We start from the raw sequence: 27,703 nt of genomic DNA on the forward strand, positions 1-27,703 counted from the left end.
GATTCACTGTGTGATCTTGGCCAAATCACTTAGCATCTCTGGGTGGGCCTCAGTGTTCCCACCTGCGATGCAGGCTGAGTTATTGCTCTCTATTCCAGGATGGTAAAGGGATGAAAATGAGGAATCAGGGCTGGCTCCTGAAGACCTGCAGGGTGGAGATGAACAGTGTGGAAATTTTCTGACTCTGAGTGATGTTGGGAGATGGTCCGCAAGCTGGTCCTCTCTGAAGATGTGACCACTTACTCCTACCACATCCATACACTTTTACCTTTGACATTTGGGAGAGTGCCCTGGACGCTCCCTGGACTGATGACTGACAGTTTCCTTTTCCACTGCTCCTTTCCAACCCTCCTTCCCTGGAGGCCCTCTGACTCCCTCTGACTATTTATGGCATCTCTTGGGGGCACAAATTCCTGCCTGGTCCGTGGCTCTCCTTTCCAAGTTAGTCCAGTCTCCCCTGCTGGCCCCAGAGCGCAGTAGCTAATCTGTGGGATCAGGTGCCAGGAGCTGGATTCCTGCTCCTGCAGCTGCCACTATACTCTTTTTAGTGCAGGCATTTCCCCCCCACCGCCCCGTGTTAACACTGCTGGGTACGTTTCTATCAATACACCCCTTTTGCAGAAGAGGAAACTGGGAAATAAGGTATCTATTTATTTCAGTGGGGTCAGTGGAGTGCTGGGATTTGAACCCAAGTCTGTCAGCCTCCGAGTTCCATGCTTTTCCCACTGGGTTATGCTGCCTGGAATTCAATAACATGAGAGCTGACCCGGGCCCAACCCTCCCTGGGGCTTGACGTGGCTCTAAGCAGGTCACGTAAATGAACTCATTTACTCCTCATAAGGATGTTGGAGTAGGTACTATTATTATCCTCATTTTATTGGTGAAGAAATTGAGATCAGAGAGGTTAAGTGACTTGCCCCCAAAGTCACATAGCTAGTGAGAGCAGAGCTCTGTGGTTCCAGAGTGTTAACTCCTTTACCATTGAGTCCCTACTGCTACCAGGACCCCTGAGGCCAGGCTCTGAGGGAGGAGGGGCAAGAAGGGGACTAGGGGCAGAAGGAGTTCTTGCAGGGAGATTGGGCTCTGGAAGCAATTAGTATATGAGGGCTGTGTGTGTGTGTGTGTGTGTGTGTGTGTGTGTGTGTGTGTAGGGGGTATAGGTATAGAGACACCAGACAGCGGGTGAGTGGGGATGGAAACCCAAAAGGGAATTCTCCCAATCTGTCTCCGTAGGCCCCAGCCCCTCTCTGTGTCTGGGAGGAGCTGGGTTAGGCCCAGGGTAGGCTGCGGCCTGCCTCTCCCTGCCCCATTTCCCACGGTCATTTCAGAAAATATTCCAAGGTTCTAGGAGGTGGCTGAGAGGAGGAGACAGGGTCAGGCACGGCTATTCCATGGGTCTCGGCGGGCTGCCGAGCTGCCGTCACGGGGAAGGGGGTAGAGAGGCCGGGGTGGGGTGGTGGGCTGGAGGAAAATAGCGGCCTCACCAGGGGAAGGTTTACATTCTCACTCTGCGAAGGAAGATACCTTGCGAGCCCGTTGACAGAGTGGGTGCTTTATGTGCAGGGACAGCTGGGACCCCAACAATGCGTTGCCCCAGAGACCCAGCCCTGGCGTGCCCGCCCCTAGGTCACTGCCAAGACGAGGAACACAACAACGGGCCACGGACACCAGGCACAGCCCTGGCGGGCAGGAGCCTGACCCCGCTAGCAACCGCTCTGTTGACATAAACACAGGGGTGTCCAAGAGCCTTGGCAGGGTGTGGGATGGGGGCCAAGGGCCTCCAGAGTCTGAGGCCAGGAAGGGAGGAGGCTCTAGGGTCACAGGGCCGGCGGGAGTTTCCAATCTCCTCCTGTGCAGGACATCACGGTTGGCTGGCCATGCAGGACACACCGCCCTGGGGAAAATGGTGACACCTGGGACTTTATTCCTGGTCACCGCGCCGTCTTCCATTGCAGTGGCCACTCCTGGCACTGCCTGGTTCCCGCGGCTGGTGCTTTGAGTCTCTGAGGAGAGCGATCTGATAAGAATCATGCCCATTAAGGTGACTAATAGTGTCCCCCTTTGAAAGGGTGTTTGAAGAACCTACTGGGAGAAAGCGATAAACTTAACAGTCAACTTTTGAGAGGAGACTTTCAGCCCTTAGAAATGTGCTGGGGTAGGTGAAGGTGGAGGGGGGAGGGGCTTTTTCGGGTGCTCCTCTGAACAGATCATTTCTGGGCAGGCTGAGGGACCTCAGAGGTATAGACACTAGAGGGACAAATGGGGTTGACTAGATACCACTGAGGCTCCTGGCGTGACAAAGAGGGCTTCTCTTAACTCCCACGCCAGAAGAGGGGACCTCTGTTATGAAGGGTCCTTGAAATCTAGATGGGGGGAGGGGCCTCGGTGGACCCTGCTTGAGGATGGAAGTGGCAGGGGTGCCAGATCTGAGTGGATCCCCCCAAAGTCAGGCTTTGTTTGGATGGGTAACTAGTTCGTCACTGACGAAGATCAGCAATAAATCTTTAAAACAAAAGGGTCTTGTGCTTGTTTTCTGGGACAACGGGAAAAGGGATCTCTGGGAAGACTCTCAAACTGGGTTTGGAGTGCAGGGAAACCCCAGGAAATAGAATGGATGGTGGCCACCACAAGGGAAGCAAGACTTTGGAGCCCTGGCCCGGGCCTGACAGTTACGCCTCCACTAGGGCATCACCTCTACCTGCCCGTAGGTAGGAGGGACCAGAGATGCACAGAGAAAACACTTCCTGCACTCTGCCCGCCTCCCAGCCCAGCCGACCGACGTTTATCCACTGGACATACACCTACCGTTCTGCCCCACCTCACCTGCCCCTATGTATCCCCATTCTGCAGACATTGGCAAAAGGAAGAAGAATGAAGGGATCAGGGGAGAAGAGAGGGAACTAGGATACAGTAGAATGAGACATCACACTGCCTCCTGGGGTTGTTTTTTCACCTGGAGCTGCTCCCCACCTCTCCAGACACTGGTGAAGGCCTTGCCTCTCCCCTACCCACCGAGTGAATCATATTCAGACACCAGGTGCCCACTCAGAGGCAAATGGAAAAACACTGCCCAAGGACACAGAAGCACACACACGTGATTTGGATGGTGGAATCCCGGGACACATCTGGCAAAGAGAGAAGGCAGCTCCCATTCGATTTGGGCACAACTCTAGGTAACAAGAGAGGAGGGGCCGAGGGCAGTGTGTGCTCCAGACCGGGCTCAGAACTGGGAGGCGGGGTAGAGGAAGTGCAGGAGGCCAGGCAGGTGGGGAGGCTGGAGGATTAGAGGCTCCCACTCAGGAACCAAGGAGCTGGGGCTGAGGGGGATTTTAAGGATGACTTTGGGGTCAGAGGTTATGAGTTTGGGGTTGGAGATGCTGCCCTTTCCAGCTGTTTTTGCACAAAGCCAGGAAGCTGTACCGGGCAGTCATGCTATCTCAGGGCTTGGGACACTGCCCAAATCAAGCTTCCTTCTAGGGCCAATATCCAAAACTAGAGGCATCTGGACCCCTGGACTTGTGGTATCAGCTTGCCCTGCGGAGGTCACAGTCACGTGACAGGCATGGTGCATCCTCTCAGAGGGCCAGTTTAATTTCTAGAATTAGTTGGCAACATGAATAAAATGTGGTAGCAAGTATCTGCAATGCCTACGTGAGATGGTGATGGTAATGACAATGCAAATACTTCTGGGTGTAGACTTGTGTAAGTGGAACTAGGATAAGGACCCATGCAGTGTGGCTCCCGAGCCTGTCCTCGATCAGTATTTACAGATTACATGTATAAATTTAAAACAGTTACCTGGATCAATGGAGTTATCAATTTAACTGAAAGCTTTAAAAAATCTGATTGAGGGGAAGTCAAAATCCACGTGAATGTGTAAGAAAAAGAGCCCATCATTTTGTGTGTGTAACACTGGTCAGGCTGGCCCACAGACTTGCGGGGAAAGTCACTTACTGTCCCGGCCCTTAGGAAGTCTGGGAAGTACTTCCGGGGTCTCAGAGCAGGGTGGGTCCCCATTGCAGTGTGAATCAGAACCATGGGTGCTCATTAAACTGGTGGCCTCCCGGGGTCCCCTCCTAGGACAGCTAACATTTATTGAGCACCTCCTCTGTGTCAGACACATTTACTCTTACCCCAAATTCTCTGAGGTCCCCATTTTACAGACGAGGAAAATGAAGCACAGTGAAGTAAGTTGTACCCAGTTACCAGTTACTGACAGGGTCAATATCCGAGCCCAAGTCGGTCTGTCTCCAAGGCTGGAACTGCAAACCACCGTACCTTATGGCCCGCATTCCTCAAGTTGATCTGATTCCGGGAGTCTGGAGCCAGGCTGGAGTCCAGGCCATCAACAAGAGCCCCAGGAGATCACTGGGCCGCACTTTGAGAAGCAACGCCCCACGGCAGCTGTTCTCAATCTGCCCGCACATTAGAACCACCTGAGAAATTTCAACAACTATTAATGCCTTTCCCTCCCCCAAGAGAGAGGCTTTTTCAATTGGTCCAGAGTGGGGTGTAGGTGTTGGTGGGGTGCTGGTCAGCATTGTCTTTTAATGGGATCATGTGTTCATTTATTCAATCAACCAATCAACATAGATGTATGAACACCTTCTCTGTGCTGCTCTGGAGCTGGGGACACAGAGGTGGGTGGGACACTGTGTGTGCCCTCCAGGAACGCCGGGGACCGATGTGCCCAGTTGGGCAGAACACACCCTTAGTGGAGGCGGGGAGATTGCAGATTCCTTCTCGCTTGTCCTCGCTTGGTGAGCTCCAGGAACAGCCAGTCTCCTTCTCAAATGATGATGTCCTCTGTCTGTTCCCGCTGTGTGGTCCTTGGTTCCAGACCCAGAGCTCAGCTCACAGAACCAAAGGTTGTCAAAGCAAAAAAGGCCCTGAAAGACCATCCATGCCTGGAGCTCTGAGATTTCAGCGAGCAGCTGACTGAAGTGCTGGGAGCTTGTTAAATCTAAAAATGCCTGGAGCCCACCCCCGAAGTTCTGATTCCTAGGTCTCGGGTGAGGCCCGAGGAATACGCATTTTTAATAAGCTCCCAGATGGCTCTGGGACGCCCTCAGCAGTGTTTCTCAAGTGGGTTGCGCATGAGGGGTTCCTGGCAGTTTTAAAAACACTGATGCCCAAGCCCCTCCCTAGAGAGTCTGGCTGGTATTTTTAAAAGCTCCTTCCGCAAGGCGCCTGGGTCTTCCAGCTGGCCTTGTTTAAGATTTGGGGAGCCAGCCCCGGGGCAGTCACTTCTTGCCGCCATCAGGGCTTTCAGACAAGAGGAGAGGAAAACAAGAGGAGGGAAGCGAGGAAAATTAAAAAAGCCAATAAGAAAGTTTAGAAAGAGAAGTAAGAGAGAAGGCTGGACGAGAAGCTCCTTCTGAATTCACCAGCCAGCACCGAGGCTTACAGCTCTCCTTTTTCAACATTTTTTCTTATTACAATAATAATTAATTGATGTAAAAAACTAATAGTATGAGTATATGAAAACAAAAATAAAAAAGATCTATAATCTTATCAGAGATAATGACAGAAGGTCTTAATACGACAAATATAATGTATAATATATCATAGAACCATAATATATACTATGATACTGTTATTAGTGAAATTAATATAATATAGTAATTAAAATAAATTAATTAAATAAAATTAATATACTGTACACTATATAATATTTTATATGTGATACATAATATATATTTATATTTATATATGATACATAATACAAAATATATAATCAATATAATATATAGCTTGACAAGTATAATTGGTATCCTTTTTACTTTATCTACTTTTTGGTTTTGATTTTCTGTAACTTTTCAAAAACACTTTACTTTTCAGGTAATTAAAAATTTAAGCCCTGGGAATTCCCTGGAGGTCTAGTGGTTAGGACTTGCCACTTTCTGTGCCAGGGGCCTAGGGTTCGATCCCTGGTTGGGGAGCTAAGATCCCACAAGCCTTGCAGTGTGACCAAAAAAAAAATCTGTTAAAAAAAATCCGAGTCCTAAATTTTGGGGTCAGGTATGTGAGGGCATGTGAGCGGAAATGGTGTGCCCACTCTTCCCACACATGCGCTCACACCTTCATTCACATGTGCACATGCACACAGATGTACAGACACGTCTATTCCCACCCTGCAGCCCTGGACCTCATACACTCAAGTATACATTTCACATCATACCCTCAAAGATAGTTAGGATTTTATTTATTGATACTACTAAATTAATTCTTATTCATACAGAATTTATTATTTTATATTAAGTGTGAAATAAGTTTCCCTCCTTTCCCATGTCTCTGAATCCTAACGGAAAGTGGCACCAGGGGACCCAGGACAGTGGCCACATTGGAGCGAGTCACCTTCAGGAACTCATCAAGCCCTCCCCCCTCCCCCCTCCCCCGTCCCCACCCTAGCTCCACAGCCCTGCCTGAGGTCTCCTCTATCCCCACCCTGGCCCTCTCTCCTCTCCCCTGCCTCAGTCACTCTTCTCCCATGTGGGCTGGGGCTGGTGTTCTGGACAAAGGCTGTCCCTCCACAGGCGATAGGTGATGGAAGAAACCACGGTGAGCCAGGCCAGGTAGGGCAGCAGGAGCAGGGAAGCCAGCTTGTTGATGGGGTGCCAGATCAGTGCCGTGCTCACCACCAGCCCGAAGAGCAGCAGCAGGTGCAGCAGGGCCTGGGCAGGGGCAGGGCGGTCAGGCAGGCTGCCCTGGGAACCGGCCCTCGACCTTTCTGCAGCACCCTGGACCTAGCGAGCCAAGTTCCCAGCGCTCTGTGCATGCCACGGAAGCTCAGAGAAGTCTGCCCAACCGTTACCTGCCCGCACCTGATTGACCTGCTGTGCTATCAGCTTCTGGGGCCTGGTGGCCTCATCTTCCCCTACCCTATTCCACTGCTGAGCACTGGCGCCTTACCAGACCGGGGGTGTGGGCTGTGAACAAGAGAATCAGGACAGTCCAGCTGATGGCGAGCTGCACAGCATAGAGGCCGAGGGGCAGGGCCAGGGGTCGCCCAAAGCCCCCTCCCAGGTCCTTCCACACAAGGTAGGAGGCATATCTGTGAAGAGATGGTGGCAGAAACGCTCAGAGGAGGGTGTTCTGTGGTAAAAGGAGAAAGCCCTCTGGCTTAGGGCCTTTTGGTTACCAAGAGGGAATCCTTATGGGCTGAAATCGGGGTAAGTGGGTCTAGGCATCATTTGAGGGCCGGGGGTGGAGAGGTGGGGGAAGGGATGGGGATACTGGGAGAGGGTAGAGGAAGAGGGAGGGGTTGGAACCCGAGGCAGGCACAGAGGGGACACCCCAGAAGAGGCAAGATGAGGTACCATCCCTTTAGAGGTCAGTGTACGGCAGCAGTTCAGGGATAGGAGACTTGTTCCCACCCCAGGGCATGGGAAACAGACACTCACCCCGTGATAGAGTAGATGGCTGTCCACACCAGCAACAAGACTCTGTGGGATGGGCACCAGGGCAGCTTTCTCGGGCTGTCACACCAACCAGACATCCAATGATGGGTGAGCAGCCAGACCAGGGTGGGCCCCAGGAGGGGCAGGGCCACAAAGGCGGCCCCTTGAGGCCACATTCTCCTTGAGGAGGTACAGCCTGGGGAGGGAGAGAACACACTGACGGTGGCCTTCTCCTAGTCCTTTCCCCGTGTCTGCCCGTCTGTCTCCTCCTACCTGCCACTCTTCCCTGGCCTGGGCCCCTCATAGGCCTGTCCTGGGCCTCCTCCCTATGATTGACAGGATTAGAAGGGAAAAAAAATGTGGTTATTCTCAGTGTCCGGAGTGACTGCCTACACCATCCTTTCCTGTCAAGTGTCCATGAACATGTCCTGGAGGTGCTGGAGACAGGGAGAACCACCCTGTCTGCCTGTGTGTCTTTCTCTTTATGTTTCATAGAAGCCCCACTGGGTGAGCAAACACCCTCCTCCTCTGAGCCCACACTGCCTTCCCCCTTTTCCACCCTCCATGGACTTCCTTTCTCCACACTGCTTATTTGGCACTGAGAGTGTACTGTCTAGTATTGATAACTGCTTCTCAGTGAAGGACTCCTCTCCCCCAGCGTGTGTCTGGCTCCTGATCTCAGGTCCAGGTAGGCCCGTCTTTTCTGCCTCTCTCAGTGGGTGGCACTTGGCCAGGTACATAGCAGTCCCTCGATGGGGACAGTGTCTCAGACTGAACTCAACCAAGCTGACATAACCAACCTGGAAGAACCACATTTGGAAGGCAGGAGCCAGAGATCCTTGGGGGTCTTTTCTAGTCCAGAACTGGCCTGCCCAACTGCCCCGGGCTTATCTCGCTATACCAGACCAGCAAACCCCAGGGACCCACCCTGCCCGAGCTCCCGCCCAAATGCAAACTCAGCCGAGTGACACTGTAGATTCCTTTCTCCAAAGTTCTCATCTTCCCCTCAGGAGCTGGGGGAGGTTCCCCCTCCATCCCTCTGCTTCCAGAGGGTCGGGGCCACAAACACAACCACCCAGATTTTTTTGTGGCCTGACTTCTCAAGGAAACCACCGCTTGGTCTTTGATTAAAACACTGCCATACTCATTTGCATGTAGCTTTGCATGTCCTTTGCATGTGGGATGATGCACAGACCCTCCTCCAACCAAGGCCCCCACCCAATACCATGCTTCTCATTCGCCCGTGATATTTCAGCCTCCACCCCGTGATTGACAGGATTAGAAGGAAAAAAAATGTGGTTATTCTCAGTGTCCGGAGTGAGTGCCTACTCCATCCTTTCCTGTCAAGGGTCCATGAACATGTCCTGGAGGTTCTGGAGACAGGGAGAACCACCCTGTCTGCCTCTGCGTCTTTCTATTTCTCTTTCTCTGCTTTTCACCGTCCATTTCTTCACCTTCTGCCTTCCTGTGTCTCTATGTCTGTGTTTTCTACTTTTCTACCCAGTGTTGGAGGTCCCCCCGACCCCCCTTCCCTTTTTCCTGTCCTCCCCACTCCTGGCGCCCCTGTATTTATTCCCAGGCCTGTGTTCTCCCTACCTCAGGCAGCATACCTCGCAGACGGAGTGCCGGGGATGTAAGATGTGTGGAGGGCAGAGGAGGCTTGGGGATGGGAGGAGGGTGGAGGGGGGCTCCTAGCTGGCCTGCCCTTCTCCAGTGACAAGGGTGGTGACACTGGCTGGGGAGTCCAGGCTGCTGCCTGCATGGCCCGGAAGCGTTCGTCTCAGCAGGGCAGGCCCTGGTCTGCTAGACCCGGCCTCTGGAGAAGTCCCCTTGATAGAACTGTTGAGGTGTTGGTGCTGTGAGACCCGGACCTCTTGCGACGGCTGAGCCCCAGGCTGCCAGGCTACTCATGCCTGTAGTCACTGCATCCCATGAACCAGCTTTGTGTCCGTGGCGGTGGTGGGGACCCTCAGATTTCCCCGGAACTGGGGCTGTAACTGGGGCTGTCCCCAGTGAGGCAAGCACCAGCTTCAGAAATGATCTCATGAGACATGGACACAGCCCCTAGCTATTGTCTGCTAGTTGGCTTGGAGCTGAGCTTGACAGTTGTTTCACAAACCCCTAGAACCTCATGACTCAGGGGAAAAGGCAGCCAACCTCCTGTGTGACTCAGACAGAGCTTTGTCCAGCAAAGTCCAACACGTCTGCTCTTCATTCCTGTCAAAGTTCTGAGCACCTCTTCCTTGCTTGTCCTTTAGATATGAGGTCCTCTCCCCAGGCTGGCTGCTCTCCACCACTCCTTTGCCCCATCTTTCCACGTTGCAGACCTGGGCACCCCTGGGAGATGTTTATCCCCTCCTCCTGGGGAAGGCAGCCCAGGGGAAGGGGGTGCAGTCCGGGACAAGAGGCTAGAGAATCATTAACTAAGACGAAAGCAGCAGCAGTTACTTATTTTCCATGGTAGGCGATCACTTCGGGCCTGGGGGAGTGACCTCTGCTGCAGGAGGCCAGAGCACAGGGACAAGTTACCACTTGCTGAGTAACCATTTCGCGGTGAGCACTTTGTATTTATTAGCCCAGTAATGACCATCATTATCCCTCGCAAAGTAAATATTATTATGTGCATTTGATAGACAAGGGGAGTGAGGCTCAGAGGGGTTGAGAAACTAGCCTATGATTACACAGCCAGCAGGTGGGTCACTGGTTTCAGTGTTGGCAGTCTGGATTCAAAATGCCTCCCCTTTTCTCTCAGCTGGCCCATTCATTCATTCGAGTCTTTATTGAACACCTACTTTGGATCGGGCTGTACTGAGAGCTAAGGATACAGAGCAAATGGCTGAAAAAACATCCTTCTGCACAGGGAGCTTTCATTCCAGGGGCAGAGTGTCAAAGGAAGGACCAGGCTGGCAAACGGCCTGAAGTTCAACTCTCCCCCAAGTGGCAGCATCCCTGTGGGCAGTGGAAAGGGCACCGGGTAAGGAGCAGATATGGCTGTGCCCCAGTGCCGCCAGCAGCTGTGGGTCATATCTGTGCAGGAAGGGTGTAGAACTAGGTATTGTCTAAGCCCCCTGGACAGGCCGCGATGGCATCACCTGGGGGCTTCTAAGATGTAGAACCTTAGGCCCCGCCCCAGGCCAACGGGATCAGAACCTGCATTCTAACAAGGTCGCTCAGGTGGTTCGTGCACGGTATAGTTTGAGGAGCCCTGGTTAGGGTTCCTCTTACCTTGTTCCGTTTTAATAGTCTCTGGTGGGGGACAGCCACTGACCAGCAGAGGGCACTCTAGAGAGGTCTCACCTGTACCCAGGTTGTCTCCCTCTGTCCCCTCCCTTCCAGACCTAGACTACTAGTCCTAGACCTAGTCCACTGACTCCTGCGATCCTCCCTCACCTTGGCTGGACTTTGCCAATAGACAGGGACAGACTCCCCACCCCTCCTTAGGGCAGCTGAGAGGCTGGACTTTGCCGGGAAACGGAAGTGCCAGGTCACTCCTGCCTGGACTCCCCGCCCACCTGCACTTGCCTGCTGGCTTGGCGACGGGGTCTGGCTGACCTCTCTGTTTCTCAGAGAAGGAACTACTGTTCCTGGACAAGCCGGCAGCCTCTGGGAGCACCTACACGGTAATGTGAACACCCTCTGGGGCAGCTGGGGGTGGGGTGAGTGTTGCGATGGGGCCACCTGGGGCTCAGGGGAGGAGCCAGGCCCAGCTGAGCTGGGCCTGGAGGAGTGTGGAGACCCTGTGCTGGAGAAGGAGAGGCGGAAGGGGCTTGGGAGAGGGCCACTGCCCAGTGGGTGTGAGGACCAAGGGGAGGCACTATGGAAATATAAACTATGCTCATGAATGCTGCCCATGACTTAGGTTCGGACGCATGCATCCTGGTACCTTTTATGTGCTTCAGTAACTGGAGATCTTTCAAGGAGTAGACACAATAAGAACCAGTGACGTGGGAGAAGGGTTGAGAGTTTCCTTAAAGGATATGAGCAGAGCTTTGCAGCAGGAGCCTGGATCCTTGTGCCGGAGGAGGCAACTCCCTAGGGACAAGTGGCAGCATCCTAAAAGACCCTCATCTTGGGGAAGTGCTACCCAGCATGATCAAGTGTCTGGGGCAAGACAAACCAGAGGCCTGGGTAATAAAGGGTCAGCCACGGGGTTGGGAGGCTTCCGTCGGCATTTACCTAGTTGCTGTGCTAATAGATTTGGGACCTTTCCCCTTCCTGGGGCAAAGGGGAGAATGGAGTGAGGGCCAACGCAGCCTGGAGAGCTGTCAGCCTGGGAGAAGGGGGCTGAGCTGGGGGAGGAGTTAACCTGCTTCTGGCTAGGTAATGAATGGGCCCCTGTGAGAGGCCCTCCAGATTGGAAGGTTGGGCAAGGGAACTCTTCTGGGCCACCCAGTGGGGTGGAGGGGATTTGGACTCTGGTCTTTGGAAGCCCTGGAAAGGTTGTTGCTGTAGAAATAGGGCAAGCCCCTCCTTTCTTTCCCAATAGGTAGCCCGTCCCCTGCGGCTGGTGCCTTGGTGGGCAGGGGGTGGGGGGAAGCATCACTCGTTGTAGCACCAAGGATGTGCCTTTAGTTCCTTATGTTTATTTTTCCTTGTATTTATTTTTGTTTCTTTCTCTTCCAACTTCATTTCCTCTAGAAGTGGAAACGAAGAGACCCTGGGGAAAAAGAAGGGGCAGGGAGAGAAAGGGAGTGTTTCTGGAAGCTCTTGTCATCTTTGCTCGTCCTTCCCTTCTGCTTTCAGTTGTAGCTTAATAATCTACCCTCTGTCCTCCCTGGGGGAGAAAACTTGGTTTCCTTATCTGGGAAATGGAGATAAAAATAAAAGCTAGCTCATAAAGCTGCTGTGAGGATCAAATGAGCTAGGCCACGCAGAGCGCTCTAACACACTGGCTCAGCAAATCTCCGTGAACGTTAGCTATGATTACTACAGTTATAATTCCAATTGTCTTTACTATGGAAGGACCGAAAGGATTGGATGGGACGTAAAGGGAAGTCTGCGGCTCCGACCCCCATCCCCACCAGATTCAGGCGTCATCGGCTCACTTACTTCACTTGTGTCCCCAGCCAGGGTCACGGTCTGCAGGGTTGCATGCTAAGGCCAAGGGAGCAATGCCACGCCTTCCCTTCTTGTCTACATTTTCAATGAGGACATGGGGGAAACAGATCCCGCCTCAGTGCTCCATCCTGACGATACAGAGGAGCTGTGACCCCTGTTGGGGATTGGCGGGGGAGATGGGAAGGGGGCTTAGGTTTCATGGGTCCTGAGAAGGAAGGAAGAAGTTGGGCAAGGAAGGACCAAGGGGTGTGGGGCAAAGCCTCAGCTCCTGGTGGGTGGCATAAGTGAAGGGATGATTCACTAGTGCAGATCCTAGTGAATCAACCATGGGGACCCTGGGGACTTTGAAGGAGGATATGGTGTCTCACAGAACTCAGCCTCGGAGTAAATGAACCCCATGCCCTCAGAAGCTCCGTGAGAGCCGAATAAGACATCATTGTTGGCAGGACTGAACTTCCCACAGTTCCTGGTCCACAGCTGGTGCTCAGAAATTGTTCATTTGAGTGGGAAAGCCACACGTGACAGCATATGGTCAAGAGTTACTTAGGGGCTTCCCTGGTGGTGCAGTGGTTGAGAGTCCGCCTGCCGATGCAGAGAACATGGGTTCGTGCCCCGGTCCGGGAAGATCCCACATGCCGCAGAGCGGCTGGGCCCGTGAGCCATGGCCGCTGAGCCTGAGCGTCCGGAGCCTGTGCTCCGCAACGGGAGAGGCCACAGCAGTGAGAGGACTGCGTACCGCAAAAAAAAAAAAAAAAAAAAAAAAAAAAGAGTTACTTAGTATGGTGGGAGGCAGCAGTGAGAGATTTCAGAGGGCGAGACTGTCAAGGGCTGGTGAATGGGGGCCGGGAAGGTGGGTGGCAGTTACTCCTGAGCAGGAGGGGTCCAGGCAGGTAGATGAGGCAGGTGAGGAGAGCATGAAACAGAGAACAGCAGGACCAAAGGCCAGAGGCTAGAATTAATGAGCTGTGAGGAGTCTGGTCTTGCCGGAGGGTGGGGAGGTTGGAAATTAAGGGAGGAAGAGGGAAAGTAGGAGGGGGAGGCAGTGGATCACAGAGGGCCTGGGGAAGAGCTGACATCTTCACGGGAAAGTTGCTGGAAGGCCCCAGTCTGATGCTGGGAACCGGGTGAGCCTCACTGGAGGCCCCCACCTTTGGTTTTCTTCCTCTTTTTGTTTCCACTTTTAACTTTTGTTACTCTTGTATTTCACATATCCCTGTGAACTACGCTCCAACTTTTCTGGCAAAAGGAGGGGCATAAATAAACAAACATATTTGGACAGGGTTTTATCATCTACAGAATGATTTCCACATGATCTCATGCCATCTTCACCATCACTCTGAGAGGCTGGGGTTTTTTTTTTTTTTGTTCACTTTTATTTGTTTTTAAAAAGAATTGCAAAGTTAATATACAGACACGCTTGGTGGGGGGATTCAAAGAGTACAGAAAAAAGAGTTTAAGAAAATAGAATGTCCTCTTTCACACCTTCCAGTCCCCTAATTTTTCATCTTTCAGTAATGACCAATGGGAATAGTTTGGGGTGTGTCCTCCCGGACCTGCACGTCCAAGGCGGGAATCACTAGTACACGTGGCTACTGAGTCCTTGAAGTAAAGAGAATCCCAATTGCGATGTGCTGTGAGTGTAAAATACACATGGATTTCGAAGACTTAGTAAGAAAACAGAATGTGAAATATCCCAGTAATTTTATATTGATTACCTGTTGACACGATAATATTTTGAATATATTGGGTAACATAAAATATATTACCAAAATGAATTTCTCCTGTTTCTTTTTACTTTTTTTTTTTTTTTTTTTTTTGCGGTACGCGGCCCTCTCACTGTTGCGGCCTCTCCCGCGGAGCACAGGCTCCAGACGCTCAGGCTCAGCGGCCATGGCTCACGGGCCCAGCCGCTCCGCAGCATTTGGGATCTTCCCGGACCGGGGCACGAACCCATGTCCCCTGCATCGGCAGGCGGACTCTCAACCACTGCGCCACCAGGGAAGCTCCTCTTTTTACTTTTTTAATGTGGCCCCTAGAAAGTTTAAAAAGAAAGCCACATCTGTGGCTCACGTTATATTTTTATTACAGAGCACTGCTCCAGACCTTTCTCTATCATTGACATCTATACACCCATAAATAGGTAGCTACAGCTGTATATAGTCTTGTTGTTTACATTAATGAGATCAGAGGATCTCTAGCTCTTTGTGACTTGCTTTTCTACTTTAAGATTTTCCTATGTCAGCCCATGTAGATCAAGGAGCTGTTTTGACAGATGAGGAAACTGAAGCACATTAAACAATAGGACAAGCTCACTCAGGCAGTGACCAAGGTGACTCACATTCTCTAACTCCAAACCCAAGCTCTTTCTGTCTCATGAGAGAGAAATTTGATGTACTAGGTCATGGGGAGCCTGGCAGTTTCTTAAGGAAGAGAGAGAGGGAGAGAAATTAATAAAGAAATTAATTTCTGTTAAAGAAATTGATCTGACCGAGGTGCATGGGTGCACTGGGATGAAGACAATTTGATCCCTCATTGCAGCCGCTTAGAAGTCAAGTCTTAGCCTCCACGACCTTGAAAAGGCTTACCTGACACTGACCTCCTTTTCCCCCAGGCCCTTGGCCTCGGCTGGCACAGGGGTGCAGGGGAACCGGCAGCATCAAGTGACCAGGCGGATGTGCTCCTATGAGGGTTCCTTCCAACTCGCCCAGTTCCTACTGCTGGTGGGGGTTCCAGTGGCAAGTGCTGTCCTTCTGGCCCAGTGCCTTCAATGGCGCTGTCCCCGCCGGCTGCTGGGCGCCTGCTGGAAGCTGGAAAGCCAAGAGGAGCCAGCGTCCCATCCCACTCCCCTACCTGAAAGTGAGTCCTCCGGGGAGGCGCCCCCAGCCTCGCTGCCGGAGATGGCCGCCTTCTACCAGGAACTGCACACGCCCACCCAAGGCCAGACTGTCATCCGACAGCTGATGCACAAGCTGTTGGTGTTTTCGGCTCGAGAGGTGGACCACCGCGGTGGCTGCCTGATACTCCAGGATACGGGCATTTCCCTGCTCATCCCGCCAGGTAACGGCACCCGGCTTCCTTCTTAGCGTACAGTTGTTCACATTGCACATTGGACAAGGGCACCAACTCCAAGGGAGCGCCATTCAGAGACACCTTCATAATTTTGAAAATTGCTTCTATGTTTAGTGTGACGTTTTTGACTCCAAAGATGGATACATTACATATTTTTTATGACAGTTTTGTGGCAGGTGGAGGTACAGGGCCTTGTTTTAGTGAACAGTGTGTTATGACGATTCTCCCATAAAGGGAAGTAAGATGTCTGGAGGAAGAGCACCTTTTGCAAATTCACACAAGGCCCTGAGTGAGCTGGCAGCAGCCCTTGGAGGAGGGGGCGACTTGCTCAGGGTCACGTCCCAAGTCAGTCACAGTCACCTTGTTCTCCTTCCGCACTGCCTCTCCACGTGCCCTGCTGCACGCCTGCTCCTGGGCTGCCGCCCCACCTCCCCTCCCACTCTGGCCTGGCCTCCTCTGCCGCAGGGCTGTGCCTGCCTGCTGGGCCCATCTCAGCTCTCCCCCTCCCCAGGTGCTGTGTCTGTGGGCCGCCAGGAGCGGGTGGCACTGATCCTGGTGTGGGATCTGTCAGACGCCCCGTCGCTGTCCCGAGCCCAGGGGCTGGTGAGCCCCGTGGTGGCGTGTGGCCCCCATGGGGCCTCCTTCCTGAAGCCCTGCACCCTCACCTTCAAGCACTGTGCCCAGCAGCCCAGTCAGGCCCGTACCTACAGCAGCAACACGACCCTGCTGGATGCCAAGGCCTGGAAGCCGCTGGGGCGGCCGGGAGACCACATCTCCCGGGATGAATGTCGCATCCACCTCTCCCACTTCAGGTAGGCAGCAGCCCATCAGCCTGTACTTCCTGCCCCCTTTCTCTGTCTGCCTGACCCTCACCTCTCTGTAGGGGACTGCCCCTTTATCTGTCCAAGAAGGCCTGCAAACCCCGTGTCCCCCTGTCCTTCCCCAGTCCCTCTGTCCTGGTGCCTGTGGCAGCTTATCTTGCTCCAACCCCATCCAGGACCGTGTGTCCCACCGTGGTCCCTCTGCCTGTCTAGAAGGGTCTGGCCCAACCCTGGTCCTGTGTCTAGATGGGGCCTGTCCCATCTCCACCTCTGTCTCTAAAATTGTCTGTCTCTTCCCTGTGCCCCAGTTCAGGACTGTACCCAAGCTGTCTAGGGCACTTTGCCTCTCCAGTTCTCTGAGACTCTAGCCCATGGCACGCCTGTCCTTAGCTATGTCTCTCTAGGGTCTTAGGTCCCTCTGCCTCCCAGTCTCCTTGCCACCCACTGACCAGAGCAGGGCGATGCATGGTGGCCCTGAGCCCAGCGTCCTTCTTTCCCACGCTGGCTCTTCTCCAGACCCAGTGACAGTCGCTGTGCCATGACTCACGTTCCTTCCCCCTAGCTCACCCCTCCACCCCAGTTCTTCCCTACATGCCCTGGAATGTTCTCCTCGCCTGGGAGCCCACACAGAGGCCCCTGGTGCGGTGGGAGCCCGGGGGAAGGTGGGCTGGTCTCCCAGCCTCCCTTGCCCCACTGTGCACGGTCCCTGCCACCGTCTCTCCCCGCAGCCTCTACACCTGTGTGCTGGAGGCAGCTGTGCACCGGGAAGCCCGGAAGTGGCTGCAGCTGGCCGTGTTCTGCTCGCCGCTGGCCGCCGGGCAGTCTCACCTGCAGCTGCGCGTCTACTTCCTCAACAACACGCCCTGTGCCCTGCGGTGGGCTGTGACCAATGAGCAGCCGCATGGCGGGCGCCTGCGTGGGCCCTGCCAGCTCTTCGACTTCACCGGGGCCCGAGGGGACCAGTGCCTGAAACTCAAATACATCTCCGAGGGTGAGGGGGACAGGGCCAGGCATGGCGCGTCGGGGAGCCCGTTGGAGGGAAGGGTCTGCGCCTCCCCTGTGGTGGAAACCTGGGGCGTTGAGTTTCTTTTTGAGATTCCTGGGCAGGCAGCAGCTTCAAGGGGGCCCTCTGGCTCTTGCTGCTGCCTCTTGGAGACCCCGGTTTTCCCACTTCCTCCCTCTGCTGCCCACGGAGCCCCGGTCCTTCCGTGGGAGGCCAGCCGAGTCAGGTGGGTGGTGAGAGGAGAGGCGTTGCACCAGCAGGGGCAGGGAGAGAGCGAGGGGCTTCTCTTGTCCCACCTGGATGGAGCCGGTGTCGGAGGGGGAGGCCCAGTCTTCTCTTCCCTCGTTCCTTTGTGGGTCGGCTGCGGGAATTGACAGTGGGGCTAAGGGTGTTTGTGGGGTGTCGGACAGGGGCGCATGCGTGGCTGCATCTGGGCTAGTGGATGGGAGGGAGGGGGGTGAAGGGGAGGGTGGAGAGGTGGGGGGAGGAGTCTGTGTGCCGGTAGAAGTAGGACCGCTCCCAGGGTCCCCACCCAGGCTCTGGGGCCTCCCATCCACTTGAGTCACCCTCCTGCCTTTGCTCCCTCCCCATCCCTCCCCTCAGCGCCCTGCACAGTGCCTGCCACAGGGTGACCTCCTTAAGCCCTTGTGGAAGTCTCCCCTCTTGAGGCCCTCTGTCTCTCTGCCCCCTCCCCAGGTTGGGAGAACGTGGACGACAGCAGTTGCCAGCTGGTTCCCCATCTGCACATCTGGCATGGAAAGTGCCCCTTCCGCTCCTTCTGCTTCCGGAGAAAAGCAGGTAGCCCAGGAGCCCCGTGTCTACCTCCTGCCCTCTCCTCTCCCCTCCTGGTCACCCTGGAGCCCTACAGCTCCTCATTCGGCCATGCCTGCAGACCCTATCTTAAAGGTTAGGGGCCGCAGCAGATCTCTGCAGAGAGAAAGATGTGGGGCTACGCAGCTGCTTCAGATTTCCAAAGCCTTACATTGGAGTCCCTTTTGCTCTCCTGCTGTCTTCTCCTGGGCCTTTTCCTCTCTCACCTGCTACGTCTCCTCTTTGTAGCCAATGAGAACAAGGACTGCTCAGCACTGACCAATGAGATCATTGTCACCATGCACACCTTCCAGGATGTGAGTTGGAGCTGAGGGGCAGAGGAAGGGCAGGCCCTGGGGGAGTCCTGGGCAAAGTGGGCGAGGGTCTGGGGCCTAGGAAGTATGGCTCTAATCACATAACCAAGCAGGTGAGGAGGGCATTCTTCCAGGGGCAGGGACTGCCTGGCCTCCAAGTTACCCTCCGTCTTTGACTCTCCTGTCTATCCCTGGATGAATCTAGCAGGAGGGCAAAAGAACCAAACCCTACATGAACCCTTTCTTCCAACCTGGAGGAACTTGGGCATCAAAGAGAAGTGGTTTCTTTCTGGACAGATTGTCTACATCTGAGAGATGGTGCTGTGTATCTTCCGGTGGAGAGTGACCCAGGAAGGGGGCCTTGAGTAGGTGGGATGGGAGTTAGAGCTCCCACTCTCCCGAGGGAAGACATGAAGAAATCAGGATTGGAGAGTCTTTGGGGAACCATGTGGCATCTTACTGGAGAGTAGGCAGATACCCCTCGGGGTATCACTTGGGGAGGAGGAACCAAGGAGAGGAGGAATGGAGGAAGGGGGCACGTATGCCCAAGTTCAGTGTCTCTATTATTAGATGACCTCCCCTGCCCTTGACCCCACCCAGGACTTCTCCTCGTGTCTTAGGATGTACCTTGTTTGGTCTTCATGTCCCAGGTCCCAAAGAGCTCTGAACAAACTTAAGGCTGAAGGCTGTGAGGTTGGGGAAGCAGAGGGTAGAGGGTGTTGATTGGGGTGGGACTGTGTCTCCTGGTTAAGTGTCTCCGGTGACAGGCTGAAGGAGAGACACGAGGCATGGAGATGGGTGCCCCAGCTTCTTGTTCAGAGGGGTGTCTCATGATCCCTAAGTGTGTTCCCTGCCCCTCTGTTGGCTCAGGGCTTGGAGACCAAGTACATGGAAATCCTCAGATTCCAGGCATCGGAGGAAGAATCCTGGACAGCGCCACCCGCTGTGACCCAGCCACCCCCATGCAACAGGTGAAGTGGTGGTCGCTTGAGCTGCTGCCCGGGGCATGTTTGGGATTCCTGCCCCTGGGCTTGCAGGGCGAGCATGGCATTGAGGTGTCTGTGGAACCAGGCTGGGTCTCTTGATCCTCCCCTCCAAGGCCACCCTTTCCCCCTGCCTCAGGCTGCCCCCAGAGCTCTTCGAGCGGCTGCAGATGTTGTTGGAGCCAAATAGCATCACTGGCAATGACTGGCGACGACTGGCCTCCCACCTGGGGCTCTGTGGTATGAAAATCCGGTAAGAGGGATGAGGTGTGCATGGGTGGGTGGGGGAGGGTGGACTGGGATAGGTGTTCTCAGGACCCCTTGGAGACTGGACCATTCACAAAAGAGTGACTTAAAAGTCAGGGAGCGGCTACTCCCCACCCTATTTCTCAGAACAGGGTTGATTTCACTGACAATGATCTCATTGGTTTGGGCCGAGCAGTCCTCGTTCTCATGGCTACAAAGAGGAGAGGAAACGGCAGGTGAGAGAGGAAAAGGCCAGGGGAGAGGAGCAGGGGAAGTGAAAGGGACTCCACAGGAAGGCTTTGGACATCTTTCTATTTTATCACTGTTCTTGGTACCTAGAATGATGCCTGGCTCATGGCTGGTGTTCAATACATAAATATTGGTTCAATAAATATTCAAAAATGGATCGGTTGACATGTAAGTCATTGGTACATACTGAGTGCTTGACATGCTGTGCCCTGAGGGGCAGAACGGCGGACTATAGATAATGTGTATAAAGCCTGTAGCTGAGTGCCTGGCACTAGTGGGGACAGCGCAGCCATGGTCTCAAGAGAGATCAGTAGACCAGTTCTGAGCCAAGCCTCAGCACCCGGAGGATGACGGGTGGTCAGGGAAGACTTCGCCCAGGAGATGGGACTAGAGTTGGATCTGGAAAATAGGGTAGACTTTAAAATCACCTTCTAAGTCCTGGAAAAACTATGCTAAGCATTGGGACACGGGATGAATGAGACATGGTCCCAGAACCAAGGAGGTCACCCTCTAGTAAGGGATACAGAGAGCTTAAAAAAAATCAAGGCAAGTGCTCCTTTGACCTTACTGTATGTATCCCATATTGCATAGCAAGTTGAAAACAGAGACGCGAAATGGCTGAAGCAAGAATAATGAAGACTTATGTCAATTACAGTTGACCCCTGAACAATGTGGGAGTTAGAGGTGTGACCCTCCATGCAGTCGAAAATCGTAGTATAACTTATAGTCGGCCCTCCATATCCACGGTTGTGCCTCCACAGATTCAACCAGCCAGGGACCATGTAGCAGTGTAGTATTTACTGTTGAAAAACTCTACATATAAGTGGACCCACATAGTTCAAAGTGGTGTTGTTCAAGGGTCAACTATATATCTCAATTAAATAAAAAAGAATAATAAAGACTTGTGGGAGCTATGACCAAAATCTGAACTGAGGGATGCAGAATGGTCTCCTCCACCTGGGAGGTGGGAAGGAGGGCTTCAGAAACAGGTGCTGGGGAAGCACCTGGGGATCCACCTTCCTGTTTTGGGGGAGGAGCAGAGGAGGTGGTGGGCCTGGTGTGTTTAAGGTGAGAAGGAAGCTGCACGATGGGAGCAGAGAGAAGAGGTCAGAAAAAACAGGGCAAGGCCAAGTGGTGGGTAAGCCAGAAAGTCAGGGGAGGGGGCTTGGTTAGTAGGTGAAAGAGACTCTGGAAGGTTTTTGAGCAGGGGAGGGTCCTGCCTGGGAGCAACTGTTTCCTTAGTGGTGGGCAGGATGGGGCCTGGGATGGGGGGAAGGGGAGAGTGTGTTTGGGCCGGGGGTGGGGGGTTGAGAAGGCAAACACAGAACATCAGAGCTGGAAGCGAGCTTAGAGGTCCTCTCACCCAAGCCCTCGTGTAAGAAGAGCAAACTGAGGCCTAGAGGGGAGTAGGCTTTGAGCCAGGGCTATCTCCGATTTCAAGTCCTGGGCCCTCCCACCATCCCAGAGTGTCCTGGAAGGCAGTTAAGAGCAGGATGAGGACCAGAGCTGGGGGAGGGGGTGGATCTCCCTGCAGAGCCCCTCCTCCCCCTCACCTCCTCCCCGCACGCTACCGGCCAGGTTCCTGTCCTGCCAGCGCAGCCCCGCGGCAGCCATCCTGGAGCTGTTTGAGGAGCAGAACGGCAGCCTACAGGAGCTGCACTACCTCATGACCACCATGGAGCGGCTGGACTGCGCCTCCGTCATCCAGAACTACCTGAAGGGGACGCAGAGCGGCAGCCCACCCCGGGTCTGCTGGGTCGCCCAGGAGAACCAGGGCCTGGAGCTGGATGAGAAGCTCTGAGAGCCCCGCTATGGGGCAGGGTGGAGCTCTGTCTACCGGGATGTACCCCTACACCTAGGAAGAAAACAGCTGCAGTTCCTGGCTGTGCCCACCGACCTCATCAGGACCCTTGGACGGTGCCTAGGGCCACCGCGAGTCCAGACGCCTCCTCGGGTCAGGACCACCCTTTCGGCCCGCGTCGTCCTGCGTGCAGATCCCTTCCTGGCCGGCAGGGGGCGCAGGAGCCCAGGAGATGGCCCCAGCGTGGCCAGCCTCCGGGAAGCTATTTAATAGACCAATGGACTGTTAGGCTGCCCTGTTGGCACTCCTTGGGGACTGGTTAGTCCACAAGTATTCACTGAGCACTTAGTGATACCTGGCACTGGACTGGGTATCATGGGGACTCCTGGAATATATGAGGTCGGGTTTGGAGCCTTGTGGAAACCACAGTTCTCCTGTGGGAACCAAGATGCCCTCGTAGGAGCTGAGGACAAACGCTAAACCAGCAGCACGTGCCCTGTGGTTAGGGGATGTGGATGTGGTATGAATTGCACCTGCATTAGGAGTTGGGAAGGGAGGGAGCTGAGTACGGGCTGGAGCAGTGAGAAACCATCATGGAGGATGTAGGAGAAATGATTTACAGAGAGTGAGATCTTAAGGTGGGGGAAGGCGGGGATGTGACTGGACTTACAGTAGGAGCCCGGTGAGCATGGGGTGCTGAGTCATCAAGGAGCCCAGGGTGCTGGGTGTGAGGTGAGAGCAGGACAGGGGTTCAAGGCCAGATCTAAAGATGGACAGTCATAGCTGGCTGTCCACCTGTCTCCTTTGACTTCCTTTGTCTCTTTATCCTCCCATCCTTGCCTTGTCTTCCTCTCTCGGTGCCATTATCTCTGTCATAAAACATCAAAGCTGAAAAGAAACTTCAAGATTATTATTGTTGTCCAACCTTTTAATCTCTTTATCTTGAACTGTGTGAGTTTTAAGTCTCTCTGACTTCATTTTGCTGTCGCTGGCCCCTGCAGTGGCTCCATCCCTGAATCTGTCTCTCTTTTAGCTGAGATGTCTTAGCATCTTTTTGTCGTCTCTACCTACTTGCTGTACCTGCCCTTGTGTGTTTCTTTCTTTCTCTGAAATCCTCAGTCATTTCCCTCAGGTAAGTGTCTCTAAACCACGGTTAAGTATCAAAGGCTATTGAAAGACACCCGTCTCCCCTAGGAATGGATGGGTGGGGATTTTACCCCATGAGTCAAGATCCACTTTAGGGTCAGGAAATAGAGGATAGGGATTAAAGAACATCCCATTCAGTCAACTCTTCATTCAGCACCTACTGCCTGTTAGACACTGTATAGAAAATAAATCAGTAGGCTGGGTCCTGAAAAGAGAACAAAGGATTTGACTCAATTTAAGCAATCCTTTTGTTTGCAAACAGGTGTTGTTAATTTTTTCAAGGGCAGACAAATGATCTCTCTGGCAACACTAACAATTTCTTCTGTATTTAATTAAAAATATTAAAGCTTTTTCTATGATGGACAACATTGTATAATAAAATATGAAAACTGCCTTTCTTTGTTACTAGCTGTATTTTGCTCAGACGGATAAATTTGAATGTGGGTATGAATGGTTTTATGTGGTAAAATTGTACCGATGGGGGCCGGCTGGAGAGAAGCATTTTGTAGATTGTGCTTCCAGCGTGGTAAATCAGGGAGGTTCTCTTCCCTTTCTGTTAGAAGCAAGCCTTCGGGGTGGGGCCCTCTCACCCTCCCCTCTTCCCCTAACCCCATCCATTCTCTGTTAGTCCTCCCACCGCATTGGGGGCTGCCAGTCCCTCCAGGCTGGTACCTTGGCCTTCTCCCTCTTCATTTGGCTCAAGATTGAACTACTAAGAGCATCGTTCTCCCCTGGAGTCTGGTACAGTTTTCCCCTTTTCTCCTATTGTCTCTTCCTTGCTTTCCATGCCAGCGAGAGTCATCCTTATTTTGTGTTACTCCCTACCCTGGAACAAATCACTTTAAGAGTTTCAAGTCTTTTGCAATTGTAAATAAAAGCCATGAAGGAGGGACTTCCCTGGTGGCGCAGTGGTTAAGAATCTGCCTGCCCACGTAGGGGACATGAGTTCGATCCCCGGTCTGGGAAGATCCCACATGCCGCGGAGCAACTAGCCTGTGCGCCACAACTACTGAGCCCGCATGCCACAACTTCTGAAGCCCGTGCGCCTAGAGCCCGTGCTCTGCAACAAGAGAAGCCACCGCAGTGAGAAAACTGCGCACCGCAACGAAGAGTAGCCCCTGCTCGCTGCAACTAGAGAAAGCCCGCACGCAGCAATGAAGACCCAACGCGGCCAAAAAAAGCCATGGAGGAAGGGGGGTTCTAGGATGGGAGGGACTACCTTCTGTCCCCCCCACCTTAATCCATCAGAATGGGCTCACAGTGCAGGGAAAGGAAGTCTTGGATATCTTGAGGTAGGTGGCAAGCTCCCTGATGCCTGTAAGGTGGATCTTTCCTTTCTCAAATCAAACCTGATTGGCACACATTTGCCAGCACCTAAAGCCAAGAGATGGCATGTTCCGGGGGCATCGGGACACTTAGTGGTCAGCCCTGACTGTAGTGCTAATTAGCCTGGCTCTTCCCTTCTGGCTTCAGTCTCTACTTTGGGATGAAGGGACCATGTTCAAGGCTCTCCAAGGGCCTCTTTTGGTCTTATGGGCCTGTGCAGAGATGGCACACAGATGATCCACTTAGGGAGTTTTCTTTGTGTATTGCCTTTAAATAGAGCAATTGGTCACTGCTTGTGGCCTTACCTCCAGCCCTTTCCCCAGTAGGTTACCTCCCTGGTCCCTAAAGACACCAAATTTGTGACTTCTCTTATGCATGTTGCAGAAGCCCATGCCTAAACTTCCACCTGTTGTGTTTAGAGCCGGGAGGAGAATGAACAGTAAAGGTTGTGTCCAGGTCTGCAAGGTTAGAGGCTCCAGTGCCCAGAGGTAACACATGTCCTTGGGACCTCATCTGCCTGCGACTGACATTCATGCCAATGTCAGATCCAAGCTGTCCATCAGAATACAGTGAAAGCCACATAGTGAAGCCTACAGTTTCTAGTAGTCACATCAAAAAATGTAAAAAGAAACAGATGAAGTCAGGCTATGATATATTTTGCTTAACCTAATATATCCAGAATATTATAATTTCCACATGTAACCAATGTAAAACTTATTAATAGCATATATTACATTCTTTTTTCATAAAGTATTTGGAATCTGGTGTGTATTTTACAATTACAGCACATCTCGATTTGTATCAAAAATGTGCTAAATTTTCACTGGAAATATTTGATCTGTACTTAGCCTTCATAAAATTTATAGCTGAAAAAGTACATTTACAAACACAAATTAAGCAAGCTGAAAGTTTTCCAAAAATGAAATGAGGTATGAATTAAAAAATTTAAATGAATTGAAATAAAATAAAAATTCAGTCCCTCAGTGGCACTAGCCACATTTTAAGTGGTCAGTAAGCATGTCTGGCTAGTGGGTACCGTGATAGACAGTGCAAGTCTGGATTATGGACCCAGTTGGGTATAACTTTATAGTATACTCGCCTATTCATTCATCAAACATTTACTGAACACCTGCCCTGCACAAAGTGTTGGTTATAAAACTTCAATGAAGAAGAGCATTCTTGTTCTGTTAGAAGCTCCTGGGATGGTGGGAGTCAGAGAAGAGCACTTGCCTTCCATCCCTCTCTGCACCTGACTTAAGAAGGAAATAGGAGATGAGGCCCAGGCAGACACTCTGTGCTGCAGAAATGGCTCAGACAGCAGCATGGTACTGAGGCATGGATTTAGAGTCAGGTGTTCCTGGCTCACCCAGCACATCAGGTGGGTTCTCAGTTGCTGACAACAGAATCTACTCTTGCTGGGAATTACAGACAGGAGATCTTACCCTGAAGAATAAAGAATCATTTGGAGGGCTGAGAAACAGGACTGAGGTAAAGTTTCCAGAATGATTGCCTAAACTGTGTGGTAACATCATCCCAAGGGGGGAAACTGGTATTACTGTGGCTGCTGCTACCAGGCTCTGGAGAGCAGGACCTCAACTTTACTGGAGCCCCTCCTGCCACCACCTCTGCCACTTCTGAGTTGGGAACCAGACCTCACCACCACCTCTGAAAGCTGAGGCCTCTGCTGTCATCCATGTTGGCTGAAATGGAAGCTCCAGGCACTGCCCACATTTTCATACTACCCATTTCTGAATCAAACCTCAAGTGGAGGGGGAGAACATCAGAGAGTCAGAGCCCAGATCACATGGTGAATCGTAGCTGCAAGGGAGTCTGGAAATTTGAATTCTGACTTTAATACTGGGAAGATGGGACTCATTACCTGCAGATATCCCCAAATATGGAAAAAACTACTCAAAAGGTGATGGACAGCTGTGAATATGATAGATGTCCACCATAGCCAAGGTGTGGTTAATGCTGTGGTTCCAGGGAGCAAAATGCCCTCAGCAGGTGTCGGCCCTATTCCCTGACTTGCAGAATCTTCTCAATAAAGCACAACTACACACAACCCTCCGATCCCTGCACAATCCAGGATCAGACTTGGACACGTTTCATGAGCACACAGCAAAAGCTCACCAGCAGTAGTGAACTGATTTACTCATTGCCTTCTCCAGCCCCACTCGCCTTCCTGTACTGCAGAGGCTGAAAACTAAACCTACATTTCCCAGACTCCCTGGCAGATGGGGACCTAGATATGTTTAGGTTCTTCCAGTCAGCTGAACTCAGGTCGGACTCTGACTTGGCATTGAATAATGGGGGGAGTTGAACAGGGCAAGAGGCTGGTGCCTGTTTTGAGGAGTGGATGGAAGCGGCCAGGAACCAGCAGCTGTGGCTACACCTTCCTGACGTGGCAGCTTTCTCGGTGGCGTGGTTCTGTGGTGTGGTTTGGGGACTCAATACTGGAAGACCTACTTAGAGTCTATTCCTTTAGCCCTTCCAATGATTCTGTGAACTATCTAGACTCCATAATATATTGCTTTCTGCTTAAACCAGCTTGAGGGAAAATCTATCATGTACAGCTAAGACCCCTATCCAATGTGCCCATGAGTCTTTCTCTGGAAAGACTGTCCTTTGTTCTGTGATCATACTCTTTCTTCTTTGCTGGTGTAAAAGGGCCTATTAGCTTATGAAAGAATAGTAATGGAGATGATAGTTTTATTAAAATGCCCTTACTTGTCAAAATAAGAAGGTAGTGATCCTATGTTTATTTTGCTCTTCCCAAGTTAAAAAACAAAACAAATAAATTTATTGGTCTTTGAAATTCAAAAGCCTGGGAATATTCCTTTAAGAGAACTGTCATCCTTATTCACCCTTTTTAAAGCCTTACACAGGTATGTTTCTTCATCTACTCAGCACATTTTTGACTATTTATTATGTGCTTAGAATCCCTCATTTATTTCCTTATCTTCAGGTAATCTTTCTGGCACTGGCTTTGTTCTAATCTATGCTAGTTTCTTATTGGTGGAGATGTTATGGCTCCTGGCCAGCAAAAAGCTATCATCCGTACTAGCTGGTTAGTGTCATGTCATATAGACATTAGCCTGAGGACAGGAATATGCTTCATACTAGCTATCAACCCTCAGGTGGGAATGGATTTGTTTTCCAAATAAACTAGGAAAGATGCACTCCAAAAATTAGAATAATATTTATGAAATGCTGAAGTGGGTGAAGATGGGATTGTAGAAAATTCCTTAGTTGGGTAGAGAGTAGAGATGGGAATGGGGAAGAGTCTAACAGTTGATCCAGGGAGGAGCTGGCCATCCTGCCCCTGGGAATCCCAGAAAAACGTAAGGAGAGTGTGTGACAGAGAAGGGGACCCAGTGGCATTGGTCATCTTGGAGATCGATCAGGAAAACCTTCACATCTTGCTTGTGCCCATCCACGGGGCTTCCCCAAAGTTGGGGCTCTTGAGCTCTGGCT

General features: G+C 52.2%; 2 protein-coding genes across 5 annotated transcripts; one reads left to right on the forward strand and one right to left on the reverse strand.

The window, feature by feature from the left end:
- Positions 1 to 6,407: 6,407 nt before the first annotated feature.
- TSPO2 (translocator protein 2) lies at positions 6,408 to 9,672 on the reverse strand. Its single transcript, XM_060021287.1, has 4 exons — positions 8,997 to 9,672; positions 7,404 to 7,596; positions 6,913 to 7,054; positions 6,408 to 6,674 (listed from the first exon to the last, which is right to left on the reverse strand). Exons 2-4 carry the CDS (start codon positions 7,574 to 7,576, stop codon positions 6,474 to 6,476), a joined length of 516 nt encoding a protein of 171 aa, XP_059877270.1. The 5' UTR covers positions 7,577 to 7,596; positions 8,997 to 9,672; the 3' UTR covers positions 6,408 to 6,473.
- Positions 9,673 to 9,871: 199 nt separating this feature from the next.
- On the forward strand, positions 9,872 to 23,288 carry UNC5CL (unc-5 family C-terminal like). Of its 4 annotated transcripts, XM_060021861.1 has the most exons (10): positions 9,872 to 9,953; positions 10,973 to 11,020; positions 15,070 to 15,515; positions 16,039 to 16,339; positions 17,077 to 17,339; positions 18,048 to 18,149; positions 18,411 to 18,478; positions 19,346 to 19,446; positions 19,598 to 19,711; positions 21,532 to 23,288. In XM_060021861.1, exons 3-10 carry the CDS (start codon positions 15,131 to 15,133, stop codon positions 21,752 to 21,754), a joined length of 1,557 nt encoding a protein of 518 aa, XP_059877844.1. In that variant the 5' UTR covers positions 9,872 to 9,953; positions 10,973 to 11,020; positions 15,070 to 15,130; the 3' UTR covers positions 21,755 to 23,288. The 4 variants fall into 4 exon arrangements, with proteins under 4 accessions (XP_059877844.1, XP_059877845.1, XP_059877843.1 ...); XM_060021862.1 differs by lacking the exon at positions 10,973 to 11,020 and having other exon boundaries at positions 9,882 to 9,953; XM_060021860.1 differs by lacking the exon at positions 9,872 to 9,953 and having other exon boundaries at positions 10,941 to 11,020.
- The last annotated feature ends 4,415 nt before the right edge of the window (positions 23,289 to 27,703 follow it).

Source organism: Delphinus delphis, chromosome 10 (assembly GCF_949987515.2).
Source record: "Delphinus delphis chromosome 10, mDelDel1.2, whole genome shotgun sequence".
NCBI lineage: Eukaryota > Metazoa > Chordata > Mammalia > Artiodactyla > Delphinidae > Delphinus > Delphinus delphis.

Excerpts from the sequence above, each read along its gene's own strand:
- TSPO2 (XM_060021287.1), bottom strand. The coding sequence starts at position 7,576 with ATGTGGCCTCAAGGGGCCGCCTTTGTGGCCCTGCCCCTCCTGGGGCCC. Across the intron at positions 7,055-7,403 it reads GCCATCTACTCTATCACGGG|ATATGCCTCCTACCTTGTGT; the intron begins GTGAGTGTCTGT and ends ATCTCTTCACAG. Across the intron at positions 6,675-6,912 it reads CAGCCCACACCCCCGGTCTG|GCCCTGCTGCACCTGCTGCT; the intron begins GTAAGGCGCCAG and ends GCCCCTGCCCAG.
- UNC5CL (XM_060021861.1), top strand. The coding sequence starts at position 15,131 with ATGTGCTCCTATGAGGGTTCCTTCCAACTCGCCCAGTTCCTACTGCTG. Across the intron at positions 16,340-17,076 it reads ATCCACCTCTCCCACTTCAG|CCTCTACACCTGTGTGCTGG; the intron begins GTAGGCAGCAGC and ends CTCTCCCCGCAG. Across the intron at positions 19,447-19,597 it reads CAGCCACCCCCATGCAACAG|GCTGCCCCCAGAGCTCTTCG; the intron begins GTGAAGTGGTGG and ends CCCCTGCCTCAG.